This window comes from Micromesistius poutassou (assembly GCF_964030765.1).
Source record: "Micromesistius poutassou genome assembly, chromosome: 20".
Classification (NCBI taxonomy): domain Eukaryota; kingdom Metazoa; phylum Chordata; class Actinopteri; order Gadiformes; family Gadidae; genus Micromesistius; species Micromesistius poutassou.
This window is the reverse complement of record NC_140290.1, coordinates 12,448,882-12,466,296: the sequence shown is the minus strand read 5'-3', so window position 1 is coordinate 12,466,296 and position 17,415 is coordinate 12,448,882. Positions and strand designations below refer to the sequence as shown.

Sequence of the window (17,415 nt, the reverse complement as noted above, 5' to 3'; positions counted from 1 at the left end):
AATACTGCTGTGCCCAAGGGACGGGAGCGCGCCCGTCTGCATACATTGAAAGGTTCCACGGCGCGCAAAGGGCAACGTTGAGAAATGAACAAGTCTGCTTTTAAACACGTGTATTATCAAGCGAAGAAGGGAATACAGGGTCAACCCGTTGACCAAAGCAAAAAAAAAACTCAGCACCCGTTTTACAAGTAACGCATGACGCATCATCCAGTATCACATAAACTATCTTCATTGAAGTTGTCCTCGACAAAAACACCGATACCAAACATTTTTTTTCTTTTTCTCTAAAATCACTTTAATGCACATGGTTTGACCCGTAAACCTTGCCCCGACGATACGAAAGAAAAGCAAATGCGACGTGTAACATACCCTAAACTGATAAAACTCAGTGTCCAGAGTCCCATTCAAAAGCGGTGTACGCATCATGCAAATATCGCACGTGATCCATCCAGATTGGTATTCGCGAAATAGTTACACATAGATCAGACACAACGGGATGACAGACTGTTAACACTAAATAAGAACATAGAACAGCAAAACAATATAGGCCTGCACGAGGTCTCGTCTCTTTGATTGTGATCATGACATCAAGTGCAATCACTTTGTCTTTGATTTACAACTTTGGCACACATGAGGTATTTGTTTCCTTTGTACATAATATAGTGACACATTCAAATACTACGGATACGGTGGCACATTCACTGTATTTCAGAAATATATTTCAAAAAGGGCAGCCAAACCCATGTTTGGTCATCTCTAATCTAAATGCTTTGGTTTTCCAAACACGGAAAACACATTTTGAAGAAGTCAATTCAACATTCAACAGTTGACATTATTGTCAGTGTGACTGTGTCCATGTGCATGAATTCAACCATAGTCACACATTCTCAAATGTCCGCCATCACACCTTGGATACGTGACTTTGGTAGTCCTGCGTGAACACACACGTGTAGGTTGGCTTGCACCGTTCAGTTGGAAACGTAAGGATCCGTCCCAGTGGAGGGCGTAGGGGATGGAGTGGACGGTGACGAGAGAGACTTCTCTGATGATGCGTCGTCTGTTTTGTCCTGACTGTCTCCCGGGTCGGTGGGAGGAGCTTTAGCCGGCAACAGTCCTTCCTTCTCACGCTTCTTCTGTTTCATCCTGCGGTTCTGGAACCATATTTTCACCTGCGTCTCGTTGAGCTGCAGCGCGGCCGCGATCTCCACGCGCCTCGCACGGGTCAGATACTTGTTGAAGTGGAACTCTTTCTCCAGCTCGGTCAGCTGCTTCGTGGTGAAGTTGGTCCGGACCGTGTTCGGTTGTCCGCCATAGCCGTACTCGCCTGACCTACCTGCAGATGAAATTGCAACCGTCAATGAACGAGCTAGTTGACTGGGGGACCAGTAATACTTTCATAACTTTTCACAATTAGATCACATTCAGAGTGCAGAGACACTTGTTGGCACAACGAGCAGCAGCGCTTGTTCCACTTTTACGCAGAAGTTGGTGTTGGTGTTGGTGGTGCACATCGGAATGTGTTTCTCAAAACACGTCCCCCGTGGCCCCGTTAGTCACTGTTACTGTTGCTTAATCATGCAAATGTGCAAAAAGTAAAGGATTAGTTTACGCACTCGCGCGATAATTTGTTTTGCAAAAGGACTGGTCACCTGAGATTTAGGGGTTTGATTTATGTCCTCTCAGCCCCCGAAAGTTTGGACGCAGTACATCACGTGATCCCAGTATGTTGGCCTACTTTGCTAAAAGAGTTCCAGGCAATTACCCCCCCCCCCCCCCCCCCGGATTTAATTGTTACTTATAACACCAGCATGACACGGCATTCATACATTCACACTACAAGTTCCATACGGTTGTTATCAGGCAGCATAACAACTCCATCTCGACTCGTTGATATCGATATAAGCTACCTCACTCTCAGTAACCACCACGTCCATTGAGCTTCAGCGCCACCCATGACATATTCACACACGCACCTGTTTTAGGAGGGTTCCGTTTGACTTTCATCCAGTCGAACGTCTGTGCGGATGACGCGCCCTCGGACAGAGGCGAGCAGCACGCCTCAAGGTGGCCCGCGTGCAGCGGCGACAGAGAGCTCGAGCACCCGGCGAAGTGGTTGAGGCTGCCCTGCTCGTGTCCGCCGCCGTAGGGGGCTTGGGCGTACTGAAGTTGGCCCAAGCCTGCAGCCCCGTAACCTTGACGATGCTGAGACACCATGGAGGCGGAGATATTCCCAGAGTACATCAAGGGGCCGCACGAAGAGAACCCTGTTGCTGACTCCACTTCCTGGTTGAGCGTGTAATGGTTATAGGTTGCGCAGAAGTTTTGGGGCCCATAGCTACACGCCGGATGGGCCCCGTAAGCCAAACCAAGAGACCCGGGTGTCGACTGGTATGACCCGGCTTGGTGGGAAACGTTGTCTGGGGAAGCCCTGATTGACGTGAACCGGTCATCCGCCGCGCAGTTGTTCAGGGCAACAGCACAGGACTGAAAAGTTGTAATCCCGTGGTCAGCGTGAAATGCCCTGACCGAGCACGAGCCGCCCTCTCCGCTCATCACTGAGTAATCTAAGAAGCTGCTCATTGTCGCATTGTTTTAATCGGACTGAGGGACGGTGCGCCAGGAGACAGGTGGTGACGAATCTCCCTTTTTACCCTGAGTGACCGTGCCAACGTTTACCTTTGGGAAACTCTTTCCCGATCACAAAAAAAGGAGGGGGTGCGTGTGCCGATATCAATAAACGCTTGCTGTCACGTGGCCTGGGGTCAGCCAGTCAGGTACTTGTCCCGTTCCCCTTTCGCGGTGACAGATTGGTGTTTGAGAGGGTATTTAAATTCCACGCGCTCGTCGATCAAGGTGACGCGCGTCTGCACTAATGTATTGGCTGGGCAAACAATGAGCCGGGAGGCAGACGGCACTGGGCAGCCCCAGGGTCGCACGGGGAGCAGGGAACGGGAAAGGTTGCATCTTAGCGGTTTTTCTTGTGAATATCATCACACTGAAACAAGGTATGGCATTTTGGGAATATATTTGATATTTGTGTGTGCATGTGTGTGCGTGTGCGTGTGCGTGTGCGTGTGTGTGTGTGTGTGTGTGTGCGCGCGCGCGCGCGCGTGTGTGTGTGTGTGTGTGTGTGTGTGTGTGTGTGTGTGACAGAGAGAAAGAGAGAGAGTGCGTGGTATGTATGTTGAAGTGCCTGAGCGTGTCACAGAATGTCCTCTGTGCGTGCACCCTATTTTCTTTGTATGCGCGCGTCTAACGGTCTCTTTTTGAGGAGGCGCAGCTTCCATTTGGAAGGCGTGGATGTTGAGTGCTATTGTCACGTGATTGTGATCAAAGCCGTCCTGTTTTATGTGCTCGATGTATGTTCCCGATTTTTGAAAAACACAGTAGTGCTGCGGTGGAGGACTACGATGCAGATTAATAGGACAGGATTTCATATTTCAAAAAATGACAGTTAGTGATAGCATGCTCTTTGTTTTCCCACGCAGGTCATGGTGAAAATGCCCTATTGCTGTTTCATCTTGAGGGAACGTCACTAATGGCATTACGACACGGTATATTGTGCGTTTTTTTTTCCTGGCATAGGGTCACGAGGTCATATGTCTACCATAGACCGCCACGCCAAGACATTTTAATTATGGATGTACACTCATCAGGTGATTTGATTTGATAGCGAGCCCTGTCGCTGGAGTCAGCGCACGTATATTACCCGAGGCGTGCACGTGGGTTGCTGCTTGTCTTATTAAGATTATTTACCAAATAAACCATGATGAGAAATTGGTTTTAATGAAAAGAACTGCTGAAAAGACTAAAGGCAGGCGAATATGTGCGTAGGAGGCTGTTGTATAGAAAAATGTTGTAGTCGCATAGCCGATGAACAGCACTCCAATCATCACACAGAGGAAGGCAGCAGAAAAAAAAAGAGAGGGAGGGAGGGGTGAGAGAGGCTGTCGGGGAATGGATATGCGCCCCTACTGGACGTTTTGCCCAAAAAACATGACACATGCCATAACAAACCCATATTCAGTGTGATTATAAAGAAAAGAGAATAGTTGAAATAATGATTTTTCTAAAGTCCCGCGTTAAATATTAGACCAAATAAAGGGTATTATGGCTTACATCATATATACCGTGTGCATAAAATATTGTAAGTCGACTTACTGAATATATTGCTTGTGTTGTGTTGTTGTTTTTCTCCGGGTTGCATTAAACTAAGATGGTTGTACAGAGTAAAGGTTTTGCTTTAGAAGGTATGGAAGTATGACATTAGCCGAATATAACACCAGCCTGCCTGAAGTGAAAGAGTCTATCTTTTTTACCTTTTCTTATTTATGTATTTTTATTTTATTGTAAACACATAAGTGTAGGCTATTTCCCATAGAGGACCGTTATTACTGGACCCCTATATCGGTCTCTCTCTCCCCATCCCCCCCCTCTTCTCGCCAGCTGCCTCTGTTCCCGAAAAAGAGTGCGTGGGCGCATGAATCCCTGGCTTCTCCAAACTTTGTGCAACCCTACGGCAGAGCTCGGAGCTCCGAGCCCTTTGTGTGAGCACATGCGCAGAGAAAAGGCGCGCTCTCTCGGAATGATTTTGTTACTGGTCCTTAGTTCGTTTCAGTCATTATTGGTTCGAAAATTCTGTGGGGATAGTACTAAAGGAATATGTACGTGCGCGCACCCACGCACGCAGGCACGCGGACGCACGCACACACACACACACACACACACACACACACACACACACATACGAACACACACACACACACACACACACACACACACACACACACACACACACACACACACACACACACACACACACACACTAACCCATGTTCGACTCACACATATGTTCAAACAGTCAATGGTAGCTGCTTATTGTTTCCAGAATATTCGATAAACCAGATACTGGACGCTGATAAACATACTCACAAGGATATAGAATTCAGATCTGTAGATGATTATATGAATCGACCACAGTGTGTTTGCAACTGGTGGTTGTTAGCTTTTTGCACACACACACACACACACACACACACACACACACACACACACACACACACACACACACACACACACACACACACACACACACACACACACACACACATACACATTCAGCGAAGTCACTATATTTCCATTAACAAAACATTTGCTACACTTCAGTAATAGTCCAACTATTGCTCTCTTTACCACCATTGCAGAACCAGCAAGGAAACTTGCTATTTTATTTGCATTATCACACTCTATAAAAATACCCAATATACCTATACAATTTCCATCAGATAATGTATTATTTTTTGATGAAAGTTTACAAGGGGAAATAAGTCGGCCTCCCATGCAATCTGTTTTGAATCACCCCACTATTAACAACCGAGGAGGGATGCAGTCTTAGCTTGGGTGGGCCGCTACTGCTACCACTACTCTCGCCGCGCGATGCGTGTTTAAACAAGCTATAAAAATGAATTATTGCCAAACGTACGCCGAGCCTCTCTTCCTTTTCTTCGTGGCTATGGGAGAAGCATATGAAAATGTAAGAGGGGTTTTATTTGTGCACATTGCGTCACAATTGCTCTCTGTCCGTCTCATTCATGCCACGGCTTGATTTATGAGCTCGCGAAGGCAAACACCCGCGCCGTGTTCGCCGGCGCGTGCACCCAGTGCTAAAGAGTTGTGCACCATGAGCATTCTTGCTAGCTAAGTGGTTATAGCCCACTTACTTTTTATACTCGACAGAGTTTGGATGTTCTAAATAAATGCTTTTAAAGCATTTGTTGTGGGTTTGCTGGTACAATACTCTTTTGTTTATAGTGTTTATTTTGTTTATAGCCCTAAAAATACTATAGGCCTAGGCCTACTATTCTCAGCATAATACAGCCCTTACCGTGGATTACGTTTAAACACCAGTGCAGTCAATTTAATTCAACACAAATATACCACAGGAATTTGTTAAATTTAGAGGATAAGATTAGGCATCTTTATAATGGCCTATTTAAAAAAGTAGGCCTAATAAGTAAAAGTTTTACAATTTTCAAAGCCTATTCGTTTTCTAGAATGGTCTGTTCGAAATGTTCGTAGCCTACTACACAGTACTCTTTTGGTTTTTGAAAAATTATATTTAAATGTATATTTGTAATGACTATGTACAAAAGCATACAAGCTTATTCTACTATTTTTTCATCATTAAAGCCGTAAGCCGTAAATAATTATCTCTGTATACGTATAGCATTTTGCATGAGGTCATTGGGTGCTAATCAATCACATTAACATATTAGTACTTTTAAATATCCTTAAACAGAACAAGTATAAGTGCACGAGAAAAAAGAGACACACGAAAAGGTATTTGTAGCAAGTTAATTGTATTCTAAAAAAAATATTGAAGACATTGGAGCTATACAAAAATAAAAATTACCAGGTTCCATTTGCCTAATATTTTCATATATTTCCCATACACTCAGAAATTATATTTAAGGAGAACAATTTGTAATGGTAACTATATGAACGGTTGTTGTTTTTAATGTTAAATTATAAACTTTCTTCCTTACCTTGGTTTAATCTCCATGTTTAATATAATTAATAACTGTCCCGGATATACAGAACCAGAAACAGAACTAACATTATGGTTAATACCATCACAGCCTGGCTGCACCGTCCCTGATGAAACACGTTTTTGATTGAATTCACTTAATAGTTTAGATGCTGCAAGTCGATCGTAGTAAGAGACTCCGAGAAAAAATAGAAGCTGTCCGTAGATATGTCCACTGGACTGTCCAGTGATTCTGACAAGTCTGGCGAGGCTGCATCGGAGAGCTGAAGGCAAGAATCCGAAGAGAATGCTTGGAAATCGTGTATAGAAAGATCCAGGCTTGTGGGACAGTCACCATTGTCCGGGCCAGATGCAGAGCCGGGGCCTATTGTTGACATGCAGCCTGGAACAGTGGGTGACGGGTTGGAGAAATGTTTCAGATTTTTGTCATTGCTGTTCAGTGGCGAAACTGTAAAGCTCGCAACCTCGCTATTGTGCGGGCCTACATTCTGGAGCTGCTGCGTTGAACCGAGCGGGTTGAGCTGAAAGGAGCAGGTATCTCTCTCCAGCAGGGCCCCGTTCCCAGGGTTGCAACTCTTCTCGTACATTGATCCCTCGTCGTCCTCGTCGCTGTGGATGCCGTCCTCGGAGCCGGGCGCTTTCCCCTCTCCGTTGTGGTTCTCTTTGCTGTGGTTCTGACGCTTGTGCTTCATGCGTCGGTTCTGGAACCACACTTTCACCTGCCTCTCGGTGAGGTCCAGCAGGGCTGCTATCTCGACTCGCCTCGGTCTGCAGAGATACTTGTTGAAGTGGAATTCCTTCTCGAGCTCCAGCAGCTGTGTGTTAGTATAGGCTGTCCTCAGTCGTCGGGAGCCCCCTCCTCCGCCACCACCACTCTCCAGAATCTCAGGCGAGCCTATAATAACAACAGCAGCACCATAAATTAGTGGGATATTAAAGCAAACTAAACTAAAGCACGCAGTTAGGGCTATAAAACACAGTCGGTATAAACTACTGGAGGGTAGTCCACAACTCATTGGTCACTGCAGCAAAATGGCCGCTGGCTCCACAAACACAAGCATACGTTTGCACAGATTATGTGGTGTTATATTTGTGAGCGATCCACGTTGGATACCACATTTTACGCGCAAAGAGATCAACAAAAACGTAAAACAATTAAAATGTGTGCTTTAAAGACAATGGCGCCTAGAAGTAGAGCGGGGATCTAATGAATGCTCCAGCTGCCCTTCTCGGGAAAAGCACTCCATCACTCTTCATTACTGTCACATATCAAAACTCTGGCAATGCTAGGCGGTGAAGGGGCAGCGTTGAAATCAAATAAATCATCGTACAGTAGCTTACACTGCTTCACCCATAGGATTGTTTCCATTATTGAACAGCTAAGTTATATACAACTATGCTTGTCACAACCCAAGGAGTGCCCTTAGCATATGCCTTTTCGGTGTTGGGCCTTTTACTCCTGGGCTCCAACTTAGCAACAGATAGTTAATAAACACCACACTTGTTCCTTACTAATTATATTCCTAATTAGTTTTAATTCAAAAATCACCCACCTTTTGGAGAGAAGCACATAGGTCCATTCGAGATTGTGGTGGCGGTGGAAGTTGGCATGTGGTTCTTCTTGGAGGCTTTCTTCTCCCGCATCCATGGGTACTCCGGGGGTAAGGAGGCTGTGGGCAGTGGACTGCATCCATCGGGGCTATGCCTAGGCCGGCTGTGCCGCGGGTGGCTGCCCGGGTTGAGGCTGGGAATGGTCTGCTCAAAAGGAGGAGGAATAAGTGTCGGGCGTGAAAGCGTCGAGCTCTTGATTGATGAACTTTGAAATGAATCACCGACAGGGGGGAAAGATGTCAGGCACTCAGCAAGCGACGGCTGACTATTGATAAAACCGCTCTCTCGCTCGTATTCGTAATTCATCTCCGCTCCCTGAGAGCCGAGGAAAGTTTGCACGAGTATTTTTATAAATGTGGCGGCTCAGTGAGAAAGAGAGAGAAAAAAACATTTAAAAAAATCTCCTCGTGTCCTTTTTTCCTATTTCAATGATTACGGCCGTGTGGGGACCGAGCTGCTATTAAACTATTGAATTCATGGAGACAAGGTTGAAATTGGACCGAATTGCCTGTCACATGATTACTTCTGCCCAATGACAATTTAGTGTTTAATCAAAAGAAGCCACTGTCTGCCTGATTGATCCAAAAAAACTCTGGTGAAGACCGCCTCGCTCTGTGGGGACGACTGTTTTTATTTACATCTTTGTCCGGTTAGTTTATCCTCCTCTCGCTTCCCCAGTCCACTCCACTAATCTACCAAATGTTTTAAGAATGGCTGACGCTCGGTATTACTGGGAAGTAGCTTGCGGGGTGCGCGGGCTCGTGCACTCCTCTTTCTCTTATTGTTAGAGAATGTCAGTCGAGAACGCCCCCACCACACACAAATCACACCAGTAGCTTTGCCTCACGCTAAGCCTGCGGTCATTAGCCAATCTAGCTATTCATACAGGCGAGTCAAACTGAAAGCCATGAAATAATCTCCCAACAAACGTACAGTAAGAATATCTGACTCAGTGTTAAAGTGCCCATAAATCTCACTATTCATCCGAGGTGCTAAATATAGGTCATACTAACTGCATAGCTCAGGCCCACACACCGAATAACATATTTCTCTCTTAAGACTGAAATGTGAGATGTGATATGGTCCCGATAGATCCATTGACTATAAGAAAGGTCAATAACATTTCATCCAAATATCTAGCAGCAACACGTGAAAGATGCTGGCTACTGATATTGTCTGTAGCAAATCACCGCACCATAAACGGTGTAGGCCTATTATTATTCAAGAATTGTGTGAAAATACAACCCACTACTGTAAGAACACTGCATGTAGTAGGCCTAATACATGTGTAAATAACACAAAATGACACAATAACACAAATGGAAGTCAGCTACCATTTTCTCTAAAAAAAAAAAAAAGTAGGCAGTACAACTGCAGTCGCATATAGGCTTCTTTACATGACAATTGAGCGCTCTGACTCAGGAGATCAGGCAAGGTGTTGGATGCACAAGCAATAGGTAAATCGTATCGTACTGGGGCATATTTGTTATTTGGACCTGAAACAACAATTTAGAAACACTATTTTACTTAAATAAGATGTAATGCTGATGGAGATTAGATGTCTTTACCTATGAGTCCACCCGCCGTGATTATGCGGTGTAATGGCTGCCACTGAATACTCTGAGAAAGCCACCTTTTAGGATGTTTTTTCATCAAGTCTCTTTTCTCCCAAAAACTGAAATAGTGAGTGGGAAAGGGGAAGGAAGAGAAGAGGTAGGCCTCGTTCTGTTTATTGCTTATATACCAAACAAAGAGTCCTGGAAGCCTGTGCGCGATCAATCTTACTCGCCAAAAGGTCTGACAGCTCGGTGCCCTCAGAACACATTTAAGGCTTCTAACTCTCTCTCGGATCAAATGCAGCCAGGAAGTAGCGAGAAACACTGGTCACTCAGATTGGAACCAGTCTCTGTTCTCAGTAATAGGCGGCGTATAGCTGGAGGGACATCTTTAAATATGTTTATAAAAATAATCGAACAACCTGGCGCAAGGATTACCTTGTGACGAGCCACAATGCGCACACGGTAGGTGGAGCAGAAACGGAGCTTTCCATTGTCAATGTATTCAGGGAATTCGTTGTTATTCGTTTTATTTTATTTTAGGCTTACTCTAATGATAGTGACCTTATGGCTGCTGTTGCTTTTTCTTTGGGTTGAGATAAAGCAGCGTTGGGAATTGCAGCCTTTGTGTGCAGGGAGAGGGAGTGGGTGGAGGCATTCTGTGGATTCATGGTCGGCCTACACAGTTTGCCTAACAGCGTCTTGGACAATAATAAGTGAATGGGGAATATGATCAAATAAAAAAATAAAAAATGGACATAATCGTATTTGTGCGTGTAACATCGGTTAGACATCGCTGTTGGTTTGTATCGGAGTGCTTAACCGCGTGTGAGTGCATGCTGGATCCAGATTTGGTCATATACATCATCTCTTTTCACAGGCACACCATGGTTCAATTGTTCTAGGTTCCCCTGCTAACCATATGTTGGGGGCAGTAATGTTCATGCCCTCCAATATCAATCATTTTCAACGGAGAACAGTTGCTACATCAAATGATGAGCAAGTCAGAGTGGAATATGTAACAACACGTTTAAAACATAATTCAAACATCCACATAATTCAAAAGGCCCGAGAAAGGGACGAAAGAAGCGAGGCTATGCCATTTGGAAATAATTAGCTGCGTAATTAAGTAGCCCTACAACAGAATGGCAATTCTGAACGAATAGAAATGTTCTGGTACACATTGGTCTGGTTGGTAAATGGTTTGGAAAATGATGTAGGACTTCAGTCGCCATTTCTTATGTCGCCTATAGCATATTGAATTAGCATTGCCCTAAAATATGTTCACTTTGAATGGTGGGCCGTTTCTGATAACTTTGCTGAGTGTTGATGCATTTCAAATGAGAGGCAGTTTCCTGCATTTACGTTGGAATCGACCAAATAAAGAAGTAAAGGGTGATAGTGTTGGAGTGTGGGGTCTTTGTAGCGCGTCAGGATCTCTAAATTTCTTATTTTTTTGCGCAATTTCTCATTATGCTTTTTCTATTCTTGCAGATATTCAAGAAGGACCTGGGAACCGTTGTGGCTGTGCCCACGCAGTTAAGAATCCGGAGTGGAGGCTACGTGAGCGTTTTCGGGAGCTTAAGAATAGGCCAACATTGCCAGCCTTTTCTCTGGATGTAACAAAACATTTTATCAATTCATTTCAACCAAATAAAAAAAAACGTTTTCTTGATACACACGTGCACAAACCTTTCCTTGTTTGAAATGTGCCAATTCCATATTTGTGTTGTTGTAGCTTTTAATGCTAAACCTCATTTAAATACCTAAACCTTGTTATGAGCTACTTTTGTGGGTCTCTGTATTTTTAAATTAAATTTTACATCGAATAGGCCTATTTAAATTATTATTTTCAATGTTTTGACTTATTCTAATGCTAGCATTTCTTTTTTATTTCGATGTTTTACACTGTCGGCCATTTATGTAAACGTGTGCAACGTATCACATTAAGACTGAAGATAATCTATATATATTTCTTAATTCATTTATTTATTTATTCAAACTGGAGCAGCATGGAATGTTTGAAATAAAAAAAGAGGATATTTATTTCTCTCTGTTCAATAAAAGAAATTGTTCATGTGTAACGCTTCCCACCCTTATTGCATGATTGATTGATTTTACATTCTTAGAGAAAAATAAAAACTCCTGCAAGAAACCCAAAAAAATGACACGCACGCCTACGCACACACTCATGCATGCGCGCTCACACCCACACCAACACACACACACACACACACACACACACACACACACACACACACACACACACACACACACACACACACACACACACACACACACACACACACAGAACCATAGCAGCGACCATAAAGTAGTCTGGTGCTGAGTAACTGATGGAAACTACAGGTAGGTCTATGAATTGGGACGGATCACTTTACGCTCAATTACATCCTCCAAATAATACTAAACTATTCTATTTTTCAAATAAAAAAATAAATAACATAAGAAGGTCAATATGAACAACACAAGCGGGGAGGGGGTGGGGTCATGTGTAAGCTCAAGACCCTCCTTCTGAAAATGTATCATTCCACGTGAACCCGGCTCGTGGTTCCCTATAATCCTTCCACACGTGCAACAAAATGCAAAACACAATTTCTTCAAATGCGGATAAATAAAACGACGGACAGATTCACATTAAAAATGAATAGCATAAAAATATGTTCATAATACCCTGTTTGATTGTTGACTTTAAAACAACAACGGCAAAAGATTAAATAGGCGTATGCATATAATGTTGCGCACCCCCTCATCCCATCCCCCCTCCCCACCCACTGCACAAATAATGCTTTTGTGGAACAATGACACAAGTAAATAGAGACGAATTCAAGCAAGCGTGATTATTTTTCCTAAGCTATTTCACACAAAAAAACTATAGAAAAAACTAAAAGCAGAGAGAAAGAGGAAGCCACAAGGAGGTCGTTGAGAAAGAAATACATAATTTGTCTGGAAGTATAAGACAATGGGGCGGGCTGTGCCACACCGCTACAGATGCGTCAGTTTGGGCGCTTCCTGAATTCTTCCCTGAGAATAGTGCGGCGTAAGGTCTGTGTATGTCGCGTTCGGATCACACACTCCGTGGTGGTGACTGTTGGTGCCCATTGTGATTGCTCCGTTATAGTCCATGTTTGCGGACGGCGGGTGCGAGAGATGCGTCAGACCGAACACGGAGGGCCCAGAGTTGCCTATTGAATCGATGTAGCCTCCGCCAACATACACGGGGCTGCTCTGCATGTGCGTCCCGTAGTTGCCATTGCCTTGGAGAGGGTGCGCGTCATACTCGGGCGTGGCCGAGTCCGTCCCAGCATACCTCTTCTGGGAGGGCGGGCAGTTGTTCAGAGAGCTGTTCAACGGAGGGGGATATGACGTCGCGATACCGTATGCATTTTGGTGGGGTTTGTTGTACGACGTCGGCGACTGTGATTCATAAGGAACACTGTTGACAAGAGAATGCATAGAGTTGAGGTATCCTCCTCCTCCGCCATTCGCGGAACCCCCGGGGCTGCGCGGGGACTGGCCGCCAGGGGAGGGCATCATCCCCACCCCCTTCTGATCCTTCTTGTATTTCATCCTGCGGTTCTGGAACCAAATTTTAATTTGTCTCTCGGTGAGGCTCAGCAAATTGGCCATCTCCACCCTCCGCGGCCGGCAGAGATAGCGGTTGAAGTGGAACTCCTTCTCAAGCTCCACCAGCTGGGCGCTCGTGTAAGCTGTCCGCGCCCTTTTCGACGCCGCAGACCCCGGTGGACTCTTGTCTCCGGGGCAACTCTCTACTGTTAGGGCGGGAAAGTGAGAGGATGTTAGTCAATAATACATTACACCCCTGCACACTTGCGCGCACGCGCACATACACTCACGCACGCACGCACGCACACACACACACACACACACACACACACACACACACACACACACACACACACACACACACACACACACACACACACACACACAAACAAACAAACAGGGAGGAACATAAAGCCAGGAGGGTATGAACTGTGCGGTTTACAAGAGTGTGGAGCGCAGAGAAATGGATCATATACTTTGAAGATAAATACGCTCGGCTTGATTACTCAAACAGAACCTGAATCATCTGATTGTGTGTGTGTGTGTGTGTGTGTGTGTGTGTGTGTGTGTGTGTGTGTGTGTGTGTGTGTGTGTGTGTGTGTGTGTGTGTGTGTGTGTGTGTGCCATCATGAGATTTTGATAAATCCTCTTCCTGCTGTTAAACACCGCGGTTATCTACAGGGTTCCACTAAGCCAATTAACAATTAAAATATAGTCCGCGTGCGAGGGCCTTTTTCACGTTCAAACTAATCACACATCACAAAGATGCACCCTACACCGCCACGAGTTGTAGCCTATAAAATTCGTTCTGGAAAAAACATGACCTCAAAAAAGCCACTTGGAAGCCATTTGACCCCCATCTCTCCCTGTAGCCCATGGTGGTAGCGCGCGTGTAATGGGAACACATACGTTATGTATTCCTCAGGGTACATAAAGTTAGCTCCCATTGCTCGCAACCGACAAGCCTCACCTTCCAAGAGGCTGGAATCTGGCTGCAGGAGCAGAGGTGTATGGCAGACTGCCAAGACCTAATACATTCTTACCGGCCGCTGTGCAAAAATAAATGCACCGTGATATTATAACTCGTCTGCTTTAAAAACAGATATTAATTAAAAAAAAAAGAAAAAAAAAAAGGGAGGGCTAAGTGAATCTATAGCGAGAAGGTGCACTGGGGGCTAATGTGGTTTCCATTCAGCACAATTACTAATATTATTAATTCGATGAATAGGCCTACCAATTAATCATCAATACATTTTGTATTGCTTAACTGCGTAATGAACTCAGACGCTAGATGCTGTATCATGAAGACGGATTGGACTAATATTATTAGGGCAAAAGGAATTTCATATCTTGCTCTTATAATATCCTGACAATGTAGGTTAATATCTGTGAAAAGTTACAACGATCTCCTTGCTGTGATGACGTCACAGCCCGTTTGAAACCCAAATCTGCTCCGTTATAAGCTAATACACCCCCCCCCCCCCAACTCCACAGCCACGCGATAACAGATCGGAGCGGGGGTCGTGGGAATCTAACTGTGAACTGAAGGCTCCATGTGTAAACAAGCGCCTACCGCCCCACTCAGCAAGATCTCTACAAATGAAAATAACGCGACAACTGTTTTGTTTGTTTATTGACACGCAGGGGGGGGGGGGGGGGGGGTGTGCATAATAATGTGTGTTTACTGTAAGAGCGGGTCAAGTACAGGACAGAGGGAGGGGAAACGGGGGAGTGATTTGCAACAGATCAATCTGTCCATTATAAATCACTAATATTGAATCATATCAATAGTTTGCATGCCGAAAGTGTGTGCGTTCGTACATGTGTATCTGCAATTACTACCCATTGTGTGTAGTTGTGTGTGCGTTTTGTGTTTTTGTGTGTGTGTGTGTGTGTGTGTGTGTGTGTGTGTGTGTGTGTGTGTGTGTGTGTGTGTGTGTGTGTGTGTGTGTGTGGTTGTGCGTGTAGGTGCGTGCGTGTGGGCGTGCGGGCGTGCACGCGTGCTTCTGTGGGTGTCATACACCAGGTGTAGGGCCTACCTGAACTGGTGCTACTGGTGGGTTTCTGCTTGGTGTTCTGGCGGGATTCCTTCATCCAGGGAAAGATCTGCTTGCTGCGTGCCGATGACGTCGGCGAACCATTCTTTACACAAGCCGGCTGGTTGGACCCGTTGCTCGTGTTTTGGGCGACAGCGTCGGGAGATTGTGGAGGAGGAGGGGGAGGAGGAGGCCCTGACACCGACACCTGTGCTTGATTGCTTTCGGGATGTACCGTGGACTGGGCCGCCTGAATGGCGGAGGTTCTGTCACAGCTCTCCGCCATCTCCCCCTGTTTCTGCAAGGCCACGGAGCCGTCGGGAGACTGCAGGGAGCATGCAGGTCGATGGTACTCACTTTCCACATGAGAAGCCCGGGGATATTGGACTTGATTGGCATCATAACTGAAGCCATTTGCGCTTTGATACGGGTAGCCAGTGTAAATTGCGGAGCTGTCGTAGTAGGTTGCCTTTTGCATCTCGCCGTTTCCCAATATTTATTTCAGAAACTGACAGGGTCTTGACACCCTTGTAGAATAACATTGGCACCCTGTGATCACGTGACGCCTCTCCGCCAATGGCCTCCTCGGGTGAACCTAGGGTTACAAGAAGCACTGTGAGGAGAAGAAATGGTGGCGATCCATCTTACTTTTCAATACAGGCATGACACGGGAGACTATGGAGGCAAGATAGGGCCAACAGCCCTGTAGACTATTACCGTTTACCTTATGGCTTAAGGAGGGCACAATGGCATGTACTAACCTTGCATTACCATCTGTGCATTACAACGTTTTCACATTTTATTTTAAAACAATTGAATCTTAAAACAACATTGCAACACAATTTTGTTAAAATGTTATCCAAATGCGAACACAGTGTTATCAATCGCTGGATAATCGTGTAGATAATAATGTTAAAGAACATACATGGCTACATATAATGCATTCATAATTTAGTTTAAATGAATAGGCTGTATAGTGCTATTAACGATGCAGCCTATTATTTGATCTCAATTCTCTTGAGTCGTGGTTTAAAACGCATGAACACGCACGTGTTTTTACACCGCACATGCTATTTACGCACGGTTTATTATTATTTGTAACTACAAACCAAACGTCCTATCGTGACAAAAAAAAACAGTGAGCTCTAGTTGCACGGCCACCTGGCGCGAAGCATAAACATTCGCAAAAGTATTTTTTTGTTCTTTGCGACGTGTGAACGCGCCGCAACGAAACCTGAAAAACCGGGCTGCACCGGTGCGTCTCCGCGGCCACAGTGAACTTTTCCTTGCAGGCTCGTAACAATAGCTGCAATCCGTGGCGTTTGCCGGTGGCAGTGGCCAGTCTCAGTGATATATGGGGGTCACCCTACCGAGACAACTCGCGAGGAAAGAGCGGCCCAGTAACCAGCCAGGATTTGTGTTCAGACAGAGAAGGGATGCCTAGATAATCTACCCGTGAAGGACCCCAATAAGTAAATATATATATATATTCCTAATGTCCATATATGCTGTTATTTATTGACGATAAGACTAATCTTGATCGACATAACACATGATTCTTTCTTTGAAAGCAGGATATTCCACTAGGCTTGTTTGAATCAGATGATTATCTCGTCCACGCCAGCAGAGTACAGGGTATAATTAGAATAGACCTCAAATATTAAACCAATAATAAATACTAAACAATAATAACTGCTTGTTTCTAGTTATAGACATTCAAATGTAATACCAATACTACCACACATACTACTAGGGAAACCTACTAAACATATGGCTGCTACTAATGTTACTGACTGTAACTGAGAATAATAATAACAATAATAAAATGAAAAAAATCATATATATTTAATGCCCATAGCCTATGATTTGTGTGAAAGAGTGAGCCTATGATTTGTGTGAAAGAGGCCCATACTTTAAACATGCTAGATTATTTTCAAATATATATGAAATACAAAACTTTTATAATATAATCAAGTAAGAAAACTAGTGAAAATAAGACCAAATAGCCATTATCTCCAACAAATACAAAGATAAAACTCGTTATGCTTAAGGTAAGGTAAGCTTGGCCGACCCAAAACTC

General features: G+C 44.6%; 3 protein-coding genes across 6 annotated transcripts in view; all 3 read right to left on the bottom strand.

Annotated features, from left to right (window-relative positions):
* Positions 1-332: 332 nt before the first annotated feature.
* On the bottom strand, positions 333-2,778 carry hoxa1a (homeobox A1a). The gene is made up of 2 exons (XM_084484941.1): positions 1,970-2,778; positions 333-1,329 (listed from the first exon to the last, which is right to left on the bottom strand). The coding sequence occupies exons 1-2, from the start codon at positions 2,578-2,580 to the stop codon at positions 969-971; spliced, it is 972 nt and encodes a 323-aa protein (XP_084341067.1). The 5' UTR covers positions 2,581-2,778; the 3' UTR covers positions 333-968.
* Positions 2,779-6,189: 3,411 nt separating this feature from the next.
* On the bottom strand, positions 6,190-9,271 carry hoxa2b (homeobox A2b). Its single transcript, XM_084484450.1, has 2 exons — positions 8,101-9,271; positions 6,190-7,442 (listed from the first exon to the last, which is right to left on the bottom strand). Exons 1-2 carry the CDS (start codon positions 8,462-8,464, stop codon positions 6,685-6,687), a joined length of 1,122 nt encoding a protein of 373 aa, XP_084340576.1. The 5' UTR covers positions 8,465-9,271; the 3' UTR covers positions 6,190-6,684.
* Positions 9,272-12,523: 3,252 nt separating this feature from the next.
* Positions 12,524-17,415, bottom strand: part of hoxa3a (homeobox A3a) — a 29,350-nt gene continuing 24,458 nt past the window's right edge. For all 4 annotated transcript variants that reach the window (XM_084484937.1, XM_084484940.1, XM_084484938.1 and 1 more), the window contains 2 exons: positions 15,339-15,930; positions 12,524-13,505 (listed from right to left, as the gene is read on the bottom strand). In XM_084484937.1, coding sequence (XP_084341063.1) covers positions 12,718-13,505; positions 15,339-15,813 — 1,263 coding nt within the window. In that variant the 5' untranslated portion in view covers positions 15,814-15,930 and the 3' untranslated portion in view covers positions 12,524-12,717. The remainder of the gene's footprint in view (positions 13,506-15,338; positions 15,931-17,415) is intronic.